Source organism: Pseudoliparis swirei, chromosome 16, assembly GCF_029220125.1.
Source record: "Pseudoliparis swirei isolate HS2019 ecotype Mariana Trench chromosome 16, NWPU_hadal_v1, whole genome shotgun sequence".
In the NCBI taxonomy this organism is placed as follows: domain Eukaryota; kingdom Metazoa; phylum Chordata; class Actinopteri; order Perciformes; family Liparidae; genus Pseudoliparis; species Pseudoliparis swirei.
The window spans coordinates 20,720,911-20,733,446 of NC_079403.1; the positions used below are offsets into that span (position 1 = coordinate 20,720,911).

Here is a 12,536-nt window from a genome sequence, read left to right on the forward strand (position 1 = left end):
CAGACACGAGGACGACATTCAGCCACAGTAAAAACAATCAAAACTAGAACGGGCACTCGGTAGAGCGCATACCTTCGCATATCACAAGATTGGGCATTGAATTATGAACATTTTGGCATTAGTTGCATGCCAATTGGATAGAAATGGTAAAAAGAAGATTTTTACCTTTTCATGACCTTGAACTTTGACCCGATCGACCCCAAAATCTAATCAAATGGTCCCCGGATAATAACCAATCATCCCACCAAATTTCATGCGATTCGATGTAATACTTTTTTAGTTATGCGAGTAACACGCATACAAATAAATAAATAAATACACGGCGATCAAAACATAACCTTCTGCATTTTCAATGCGAAGGTAACAATGGCACTGCACACACAACATACTGCTTATAAAACACATTCGATCACAGAGACTGAATAAACAACAATGTACTATATTTAATAAGATCTTTAAAATGTCCCTTTATAGTTGCAGCAACACGATCGATTTACTCTTCTTCTTTTTTTAACCTCTATTTAACCAGGTGAGTCCCATTGAGATGAAAAATATATTTTTCATGGATGACCCGGCCAAGACGGGCAGCAACATAAACATATAGTGACAAACTAAAAAACACAGAACAAGACGAGTTAAAAGAAACTTAAAGTTAAGAGACGGTGACATAGCCAAGTTTATTTTAAAACAGTGACATTTTTGGGAACCTTGCCTCCAATTTCTTTAATTTTATATTTAAAAGCAGCAGTTCTTTTGAGTTTTAAAATATATTGATACAGATTTTTCAAAAAAGAGGTATGGATGTGATGGAGTATCTATCTCACGCACTTCTTAATATTTCTGCAGGGAGTTTTATAGTGTTTCCTGTTGACGTGTTCAGGCTCAAAAGTTGCAAATGAATCCTCAAAATCTTTTTTGGCTTTAAAAAATAAATAGCCACCATTCAGATTTTGCAAAAACGTTCTTCATCTTCTTCTTCTTCTTTGTCTTCTTCTTTGTCTTTTTTCAACTTAAAGTCGACAGGTTAGTTTAGTGATGAATTACTGAAAGGACATCATGCTGTTTTCTTTTTTTTAACACTTTTTAACAGCAAACATGCACTTCAACTGACACTTCCATTGTTCTCTATCTTTTTGTTGACATCTACAAACAGACAACAAACCCACCCGTCCCACCTAGAGTACAGGAAAATTAATACATCAAAACAAATAAAAAGAGGTCACCTCATTTCATCGAGCCAGACGTCCACACATACAGTGGGGGAAAAAAGTATTTAGTCAGCCACCAATTGTGCAAGTTCTCCCACTTAAAAAGATGAGAGAGGCTTGTAATTTTCATCATAGGTAAACCTCAACTATGAGAGACAAAATGAGGAAAAAGAAATCCAGAAAATCACATTCTCTGATTTAAATTGTCAACTTTGTAGGAAACATCATCTTAATTAAATAAAATGTGAAGATTTTGGTGGATTTAACGCATTGATTTCAGTCTCGCTGCGATCGACGGATAAATGGGCTCAATAACACCATTCAGCCAAACAATGGCGTGCACCTCCTTGTGTGTATTTGCGAGGCAATTAAGAAGGCACTTTGGCCTGTGCTCCATTTGCCAGAGCCTCCATTTAGATTAACCAGTCGTTCCAATTAGGAGCGGACGCTTCCTTTTCTGTGAGTACGCCAGCCTCTAATGGCTGGATAGATTGATTTAAATGCAAACTAGAGAGGATTTAATGAACTGCTTTTACGGAAAGGGTTTAATTGGAATTTTGCACACACACACACATACACAGAGACAGGTTGCCAAACAGTTCACACACCATTAATTATACATTGTAGTGTTTTTCTTAGAAAGAAAGAGTAAATTACGACACTGGAATTGTAGGCACTAAGCAGAGTGCGGAGAAAGGTTTCCGTTGACATTTGATACAGATGAGATGTGATGATACCGTTGAATATAATTAGTGTTAGAGGAATGCCAAAACAGAAGAACATAGAGTCGTTAGTATGCCGTTGACATCATCCAAAAGGGCCGTTCCTGTGGATGTAGTGGATCACAGACTGACTTCGACATGCATCCGGTAAAACGCCAGAGGACTAATGTAAGTGAGTGATGTAGCTCGCCTGCTATTATGCTGCGCTATGATTTAGATGCTTCTATCGGCATTGTAATGAGCGGAGCTATGGGCAATTGGGCATTGATGAGCCGTGAGCCCGAGAGCATTCTGGAGGGATTGTGGTTGTGTTGCTCTGGGGTTTTACACTGTGTGTCATCCTGCTCAGACAGCAGGGAATAGTGTGTGTGGGGGGGGGGGATTTATCTCGGCAATCATCTCGAAAGATGATCTCAATATCTCTTGTGAAAAGAATTTTAAGACCGTCTACGTAAACGTCTGGCAACCTCACTAGCGCAAATCTATTTTTGGACAACTCTTCGAAGGGTTTTCAGAGAGTTTTATTATTGGACCTCCATGAAGTTAGGTTAGAGACAAATGATTACAAGTGGTCAGAATCCGAGCAGCTGAGGCCAACCCATCCTAATTTCAATCCCTAGTTTGATTAGAAGGCAGGGCTCCCACGTTTCTTGGAAAACCAGTAAAATTATTGACCAATTTTCCAGTCATTGAACATGGAGGAAAAAAAGTCCAATGTCCTGGAAAACCTTGTGTTGTTGAGGAAAAAGATCTGAAAATGTTCCTACTTTCCTTCAGCTGAGAATGAACTGCTCATCTATCTATCTATCTATCTATCTGTCTATCTATCTATCTATCGGAGATCCTTAAAATGGATAACGCTGCCAACTGAAAGAGACAAGTTATGTCCAGCATCATATCAACCTTCAAATAGTAGTTGTGTTGACTTGAGGATTTTTCAATAGGCCGTTGTGGAAATGTGGAAAACACCTCCCCCCATGAGTCTCCTCTCAGGGTAGTAAATGCTGGCTGGTTAACATAATACGACATTGATTTCTTAGGATTCGTTGAATATAAAAGGTTGAATAATCTTCCATTCATTAGCATGTTTCGTTCGGTTGCTAAAGTTGAAGCAATAGTCAGATGTGTGTCAATTCAGTTTATTTTCTATAGCCTAATATCACAAATTATGAATTTGCCTCAGAGGGCTTTACAATCTGTACACATACGACATCCCTGACCTTTGACCTCACATCGGATCAGGAAAAAACTCCCAAGAAATAGAAAAAAACCTTTCACAGGGAAAAAAGGGAAGAAACCTTCAGGAGAGCAACAGAGGAGGACCCCTCTCCAGGATGGACAGAAGCAATACATGTCATGTGACCAGAAGGAACAGAGCATGACGGGGAAAGCCTCAATGCCGCTCTTCATTACATCATTCTTATTTTTTGAGCTGATGTGATCAAATATCATTTAATTTTTTTCAAACTGATCACAAATTTAGTAGAAACAATAACTACGATGTTCCTGGCTTTCAGCTCAACCTCTGAGAAGGGCCACGGAAACCTGTCCAGCAGTGTATAAGCAAACCGTGACACGGTTTATATACAGTATGTCTGTGCGTCGTACACACCGGCTGTGACTTCACATTAAATAGCAGGACGCATTGATTCACAGAAACGCGCGCACATAAAAGATTACTGGAACAAATGAATGGTGATTATTCTGCCTTTTCAATGACAAAAGCACTGCTGGGAAACGGTGAGGAGAAAAAAGTCAATAACGTTCACAGAGGCAGTGTAAACACCACGACGCATTGAATGGAACAGAAATACTGTCGGTTTTGTTACACATGATTCGATCACATTGATCATATATTTTTTTATGTTGTGAATTCCCTGTTGTTGTTTTTATAATTCTTATTTTTTTGTCGTGAGTTGCATTGAACTGCTGTTCCAACACCAGGACCCTGTTTCTCAAGTCTCCCTGTGTGTTTTCCAGATGTTGGTCACGACCCCGGAGAAGTGGGACGTCGTGACCAGGAAAAGTGTCGGAGATGTGGCTCTCTCCCAGATTGTGCGTCTCCTAATCTTGGATGAAGTGCACCTCCTCCATGAAGACCGAGGACCGGTACTGGAGAGCCTGGTGGCCCGGACCATCAGACAGGTTAGTCCTGGACCCTCTCTACCTCTGAATGTGGCTATATGTTTCTCCCTTCTGCTCCCTATGTCTTGTCAAACATATTTGTTGTAAGTTAATTACATTGTTGTATGCTGGCCCTTAGAATACATTTTTCTGGAATGACCTGTACACTGTTGTCGTGTATTTGTCATAACTGCAGTAATTACATTTTTTTTTAGGTCTTTTCTACATGTAATGCCTCTATCGGTTGTCCTCGTGTCCACATTTGTTCATTACCCGTAAAACATTTCTCAATGTGTATGGCTTAAAAAAATTCGACACAAGTTGGTTATTGATAAACATATATATAATTGGACAGGTTGATTTAAATTAAGTGTGGGGGGGGGGGGGGGGGGCACGTCTACAAGACTGCGGACTGTCTGTCAATACTCAGGGCTGGGTTATTGTTCGACTTCTGTTTCATACAGGCCTACAAAGTACCCCGGTTTCTGCACTCGTATCAAAAGAATATTTTTTCCAAATTATTGGGAGCATTGATCCAAAAATATTGAGCCAAATAGAAATAAGACAGTGATGAATAACCGGAGTGTCAGACTTTGTAAAGCCCGAGTATCAAACCAAATGCTCACTTTTGGTACTTCATAGTTGTGGATACTCCAGATACATACATCAGGTACCCTGTACGTATTTAGGTTAAATACTTATCTCCACCAGGATCAATGTGCTGCACAAGCTTCGGCTCTCCTTCCCGTATTTTTTTCTGCCAAGTTGCACTTTTTATTAACTCTTAGTGACTAACAAGCAGACAGAGAGGAAGAGGCTCACAGACAGCACTGCACTTCTCTCCATCATCGCCCTATTGCGGTTGTATTACTCTTCCCACGTTATCCACAAAACGTCCCCAGAGCTTTCTGTTAAACAGCCGAGTGAAGGCTGGAGAATGAGACACAAAGGGAGAGGAGATGCATGTGTGTGTGTGCGTGTGTGTGTCCTTGTGTGCGTGTGGCAGGGGAGAGTGAGCAATTAGACTATGGAGTTATACAGTATGTTCAGGTGTATGCAGCTCGCTAGTCCGAGGAGTCTGTTGTATTGGTTCCAGGGATTATTCAATTGAGTTTATTTTCAGTTTATTTTGTATAGCCCAATTTCACAAATTACGAATTTGTCTCAGAGTGCTTTACAATCTGTACACATAGACATCCCTGCCCCAAAACCTCACATCGGATCAGAAAAAACTCCCAATTAACCCTTCAGGGGAAAAAAGGGAAGAAACCTTCAGGAGAGCAACAGAGGAGGATCCCTCTCCAGGATGGACAAATGCAATAGATGTAATGTGTACAAAAGGACAGATTTAGAGTTAAAATACATTCAATGAATATGACAGAGTGTATGAATAGTTCATAGTAGGCATATTCCACGATGGAGACCTCCACGATCCATCAGGCAGATGGAGGTAGAGAGGAGGAGTGGGCGGAGTCTCAACAGTGGGCGGAGTCTCAACAGGACAGTGGCGTAGTCGGTAGCAGGAATTCCACGATCCAGACCTCGATGATCCATCAGGCAGATAGGATCTATGCCGTCTGGACCCTATGAGACGTGAAGTCAAAAGGACTCCAGGGAGAAAGCAGAGTTAGTAATGTGCAATAGAGAGATGAAAATTCATCCACAAGGAGGGAGACAGATTATAGGGAGGGATTATATGTATTGGATTTTATAAGTGTGTGTGTGTCGAGTCCCAAAAACATGTCGCCATAACGTATCCGCACACTACCACAAGGTGGGAATACGCTGCTGCTGATGATGTCTTTGTTCCAAACTACTATACTTCGGTAAAAAGGTCAAGCACTTGTTTCCATTTCCACTTGTACTTCACTACATTTATGAGGGGAATATTGTCATTTGTACCGCGCAACGTTGGTTTTATGCTACGTTCACATCACACTCGATGTTCGTGCGGTATGATTTGTGTTTACTGGTGAGGGAACGGTGGCTTACCTCCATGTAGATTGCCAACGTTTGATGAACCGCTGCCGAATGAACCACGATTACAACCGAACCCTGTTGGGTCTCGGTTCATAACATCATCACGACATTATGAAACAGATTTGAAAAAAGTAGACTACATGGTCGGTCATGTCTGCTCACAATGACCAATTTTGAAATCCTGATCTAAATATTGTTCGTACACATAGAGGTTTTCTAGGTTTATATTCTCCGAAGAATCTGAGAGGAGCTAATACAAATGTTGGCATTGGATTTATTTGGGGGGGTTGCTAAATTTACAGTAATTTCGTAAAAGAGAATTTTGCGTTCCTCCCCTTGTATTTTCGTGTTCAATAATCACTGTTATCCGAAAGCATATTTTTGTTTCTGAAATAGATGATTCTTTGTTGCATCATTCCTTAGACACTGGCCATATACAGTATGTGTCGAGTCCAATTCAGTTTATTTTATTTTGTATAACCCAATATAAAATATTAAGAATTTGCCTCAGAGGACTTTACAATCGCATCAGCAGGGCCGTGGCAGGAGGCATCAGACCCAACCAGGTCCGATGGACCCGATGAGACGTGAAGTCACAAGGACTCCGGGGAGGAAACAGAGTTAGTAATGATGTCAGTTACCAGTTCTCACTGGTTATATGACTTATATTGTATCGTGTTTAAAAAAACCCATCAAACTCCAAGTCAGTTAGTGTTACCAAGTTGTTTTTTTCTAATGCGAGCGTGTAGTATGCCGGTAGAGTAACAGCAGCACGCTCTTCCAAACGACACGTCGTAAACGGCATGAGTTCTGCCCCCCTTGGCATCCTGCTGCTGCTGGAAGACATAATCAGTGCACTGTCTGTGAAGCTGATTTCCCCCGATGATGACTGACAGGTGTCTGTGCAGGAGCCAGCCAGGACATTTAGATATTTAGAGTGATTATCTGAAGTGAATTTTGACGGCGAAATAGAAAGAATGAGCCCTCGGCGTGCTATATCGCCCTCTGATGAGCCCGTTTAAGTTCCCATCAGTGGGAGGATTGGAGAGGAAGTAAGAGATGCAAAAGGGAACGTTTTAGAACGCACAGACGTCCGCTGACTCATCCAGGCATCGTGCTCTGTGAGTTACATTTCGACCCTGAAAACGTCTCTATAAATGTCCACACTGTCTGTCCCTGGCACTGAGGGATGTGACTCATTCTGTAACCCGGTTCATGAAAAGCCTTCAGATGTGTTGTGTTATTTATGGGATGTGTGTCTCTGTGGAATTAAGGCTCCAATCCTGTTTATTCAAGAACACATCCGTGTCCATACTTTTTTCACTCGGATAGAATCAGAGGAGTTGTGTTTCACCACTTGTAAAACAGCATCAAAAATAATTCCACAGTGTCAGTCACATTGGGAGCTATCCATGGCAGCGTTTAGTACATAATACATACGCCAGACCTGTAAACCATGATGGGTAAGAATATCAGCATCATCCTCATAATCCTCTTAATCTAAAAAATAGGGATTAAGTAGTTATATTGAATAGTTTATAACCAGTTTGAATATAATTGATGGAAGGAAAAAACCTGAACAGGGAACTAAAATGACTGTTGTCATACAGCGTATGTTGTCATCTAGCTATACTTACGAAAAATGAATGTCTTGTAATTTATAGTTATCTCAGGCAAATTAATTTGGATATAATCCACCTAATCATGAACTAGGAAAATTAAAAGACCTGGTGGGTCAGAGACTGCTGTTTGTGCTCAACGTGACTACCACACAAACAATTCATCCACCAAACTTAGTATTTTACGATCTTTTCCAAAATCTAAACATAACTGAGTAGTTTGGTTGTCTAAATCTAACCGAGTACTTTTGTTGTCTAAACCTTACCTAGTAGTTTGGTTGTCTAAACCTAACGGAGTAGTTCGGTTGTCTAAATCTAACCGAGTAGTTTGGTTTTCTAAATCTAACCGAGTAGTTTTGTTGTCTAAACCTAACCGAGTAGTTTGGTTCTCTAACCCTAATGGAGTAGTTTGGTTGCCTAAACCTTACCTAGTAGTTTTGTTGTCTAAACCTAACCGAGTAGTTTGGTTGTCTAAACCTAACCGAGTAGTTTGGTTGTCTAAACCTTACCGAGTAGTTTGGTTGTCTAAACCTAACCGAGTAGTTTGGTTGTCTAGAACCTTACCCCCTGAAGGGTTATTTGGGAGTTTTTCCTGGTCCGATGTGAGGTTTTGGGGCAGGGATGTCTATGTGTACAGATTGTAAAGCACTCCGAGACAAATTTGTATTTGTGAAATTGGGCTATACAAATAAACTGAATTGAATTGAATTACCGAGTACTTTTGTTGTCTAAACCTAACCGAGTAGTTTGGTTGTCTAAACCTAACCTAGTAGTTTTGTTGTCTAAACCTAACCTAGTAGTTTTGTTGTCTAAACCTTACCGAGTAGTTTTGTTGTCTAAACCTAACCTAGTAGTTTTGTTGTCTAAACCTAACCTAGTAGTTTTGTTGTCTAAACCTTACCGAGTAGTTTTGTTGTCTAAATCTAACCGAGTAGTTTGGTTGTCTAAAACCTTACCGAGTACTTTTGTTGTCTAAACCTAACCGAGTAGTTTGGTTGTCTAAACCTAACCTAGTAGTTTTGTTGTCTAAACCTAACCTAGTAGTTTTGTTGTCTAAACCTTACCGAGTAGTTTTGTTGTCTAAATCTAACCGAGTAGTTTTGTTGTCTCAACCTAACCTAGTAGTTTTGTTGTCTAAACCTAACCTAGTAGTTTTGTTGTCTAAACCTTACCGAGTAGTTTTGTTGTCTAAATCTAACCGAGTAGTTTTGTTGTCTCAACCTAACCTAGTAGTTTTGTTGTCTAAACCTAACCGAGTAGTTTGGTTGTCTAAACCTAACCGAGTAGTTTGGTTGTCTAAACCTAACCGAGTAGTTTAGTTGTCTAAACCTAACCGAGTAGTTTTGTTCTCTAAATCTTGCCGAGTAGTTTTGTTGTCTAAACCTAACCGAGTAGTTTGGTTGTCTAAACCTAACCTAGTAGTTTAGTTGTCTAAACCTTACCGAGTAGTTTTGTTGTCTAAACCTAACCGAGTAGTTTTGTTGTCTCAACCTAACCTAGTAGTTTTGTTGTCTAAACCTAACCTAGTAGTTTGGTTGTCTTAACCTAACCGAGTAGTTTGGTTGTCTAAACCTTACCGAGTAGTTTTGTTGTCTAAACCTAACCGAGTAGTTTGGTTGTCTAAACCTAAGACCGAGTGGTCTCCTGTGAAGACGGAAGTTAATTTTGAGAAGACTGTATGAATGTAGAGAGCGGAAGTTGACAAATGTTGCCGGACTTCTGTAGGAAAAGTTTTTCATAAGATATAATATGAACCATTAGACGAGGACTTTTTTTTTGAAGTTAATTTACATTTTTTAGGAACATGCCTTTGACTGGCGCTTGTTTGTTATAAATACGTGTATAGACTATAGGTGTGTAAAAATACAGTAATGTTTTTCCGGAAACGTCCCACTCGATTGGAACCAGCAGTGTGAACTCAAGTGCTCATCTTTCTGTTGAAAATACATGGATAGCGGTCATAAGCTAAAGGACTTAGACCCGAGTGAGGAAGGCAGGGGGATGAGCTGCTGTGCTGTGCAGCGACGGAGACCTCTCGCCGGGGTTAACCGCAAAGTAATTGAAAAGCGGTCCGTACATGTGACCGCTGTTTACTCGGTTCACTGCCCACTTATCTGCAGGTTTAGCTGATATTACTGAAGAAAGGCTGACTGGGCTCTTTGTACACCTTAACACCTTTCGAGGTTGTGCTGGGGTGCACGAGTCTGTCTGTTTTCCAGCAGAGTGCACATGCTCCCAGTGCTTAGAACACAGTTGTGATACTGGCCTTTTACCATTTGAATGCCAGTAAACTTGTTGTGTCTTAGTTGTTCACAGGTTGCACTGTATTGTTATTATCTTGAAAATATATCCAGTGCAAAACAGGTTAATTGCAGCCAAAATAAGCTATTTTTTGCAAAATTGTATTTATTTTTTGCACAGATAGAACTGTATTTGTATTCCAATACAGTGATTGAAACGTTTTTTTTCTCTGATGGAGCAATCTGGTTTAATTTAAAGTGATTGCAAAATATTAGGAGTCACAAAAAGTTGTTATTTCAGTACAAATTCAGCATGGACCATTTTGTTGGGGCGGTGGGGCGTGAACATCTTTCTTCCTTCGAAGTGCCAGAAAAGATTTGAGAACCACTGGCCTAGGCTATGCAGATCACACTTAAAATTAAAAAAAACTCACAAAATGGGTATTCATGAAACACCTTGATAGTCTTTCCATCTTCCCAGTATGAATTTTAGGTAGGAGTGACTGACGTTGCTCGAGCTATTTATTAACTATTAGAGTGATGCATAGGGAAATACAAATATATGGTTATATCTATTGGACTACATAGTTATCAACTTATGGGCTTTTTATTTGTAATATTTTGAATGTTTTCTTCTCCTCTGGTTTGGAATGCTCCTATGGATGGATTGCGCTTTAAGCATTTACCTATCCCACCTATGCCTAGCACTGGCTGTGGGTGTACCGGTCCAGTAAGTCAATGGTTGGTTAGTGGATGATTGCTGAATGGCTGCAGCTTGTGCTCTTTTTTTTTAATAAGGCAGCCATGATTTACCAATTTTAGTGTCTCCGAACTGAAGGGACAACATGGCTGGACAAGTACACATCTCCAAAACTAGGCTCCATAATAGATCATTTGGGGGATACCATCATAAACAGTGCAGCACATTGGACTGTTACTGTTACCCAGGGACCCAACATCAGTCTGACAAGTGGCCATACGGTTTTATTGCACTCTTCATTCACTGTCACTGTCACTTACTGGAACACCATGCAGCACCTGCAGGTGCTAAATCTAAATGACGGACTCAAAAACACTGGATGCTACGTTTCCCATGATGCAACTTAACAGAATTATTTGCCAAAGTTTCTCTGGTTTTGAAGCCCAAGCTGAAAACCAGCCGATGGGTGATGACATCTAACACACTGCAGAGGCAGAAGAAGAAGCAGAAGCTAGACCAGGGCGCACTAATAGGCGGTCGGGACCCAATTGCCGCTGTATCTGGGCCCCCGACTTCAAACCGATAGATAATTCTGAATTATTACATTTTAATGGAGCGCTTCTTTCTTTCAATCATTTTATTTTAAGTTTTTACAAGTTACACCAGACAATCAAAACCGAATAGATAAAAAATTGCAAAACAACCAACTATACGGACAATCAGATAAGGAAAAAAAAAAAATCATCAACTTCCATATTGAACCAACTATAACCATCATTCACAGAGTCACTTGGGTCCCAAGATGGCGCGGCTGTGTCCAGACGCCGTCGAGGTAGCTCATGAGAGTGCGCTTTTTTTTTTTTTTTTTTTTTTTATTTTTTTTTTTTCTTTGCAACAAACACGCACTATACGAGCACACACAGACCACTTTTGGACTTTGGCTTTTGCATTTGCAAGGGTTTTTCTTTTTTTCCGCCAGATCGGCGGCAGAGATGGCGGCGGCGAACCACATCACAAACAGTCAAGCCTACTACACGGGAGCCGGCGAAACATCGAGGAAAGCGGGCGGGAGGAACTGAGTTCAAGAGTTCAGCACACCCACCACTCTGCCCTGCCCAGCATCCCTCATCCACCTCGATCTCTGGAAAATAAGATGATGAATGCGATGCATGGGGATCAGGGACGGGAGGGACGGACACATTGTCTGGCGGAGGATGGTATGGCCCATGGGTGACCCGCTGGTGCGATAATATGAGTCCTTCTTCGTTTTCCTGTTTCAGACAGAGCCCGTGCAGACAGAAATCTAGGGGTAAGGTTTAGGGTTAGGGGTTAACAACATGTAATTATGCAACACCCACAACATTACTTCTCTTTCGTTCATTTCGCGAACCTGGAACATCTCATCTGATGCTGCCGTTCATCATTCACCTTCCCGCCGTTCATTCGGTCATCACCACAGTCGTCATTTCCACCTTGGCGCGGACGGACACACCATCGGACTCGGACCTATGATGCGTCAGGTATCATCGAAATTCAGATCGGGCGTGGGTGGCTGCTGGGTGGGACGCGAACCTAACCTAAAAAAGTCATGGACTTCAGGCATCGCGTGTGCTGTGCTAGTGTGCTACCAGAAACAACGATGGACTGCTATCGCCATTCAGAGAAGCTACTCTCTCTCCTCTCTCCTCCGCAGATCAGACCATGCCGGCATTTCTTTTTTTTCGCTCGACATACCGACAAAAGGTCGCGGCGGTGGCGAGAACGGTGCGGTGACCAATCAGATCTGAGGCTGAGGCGCGAGCTGAGTGTGCGACCGCCGGCGTGTCAAATCAGTTCCAGTCCCAGTGTCAGTTGCGCGAAGTTCCATGAGCATCATAATCTCATTCATAACATAGCAGCGGACACCACCATCGCCCCCACGGTAGTTAGGGTCTTTCCCAACC

At 41.4% G+C, this 12,536-nt stretch overlaps 1 protein-coding gene across 1 annotated transcript in view; it reads left to right on the forward strand.

The window, feature by feature from the left end:
• Positions 1 to 12,536, forward strand: part of ascc3 (activating signal cointegrator 1 complex subunit 3) — a 169,343-nt gene that overhangs the window by 77,511 nt on the left and 79,296 nt on the right. Inside the window, exon 11 of the mRNA XM_056433517.1 lies at positions 3,911 to 4,075. Coding sequence (XP_056289492.1) covers positions 3,911 to 4,075 — 165 coding nt within the window. The remainder of the gene's footprint in view (positions 1 to 3,910; positions 4,076 to 12,536) is intronic.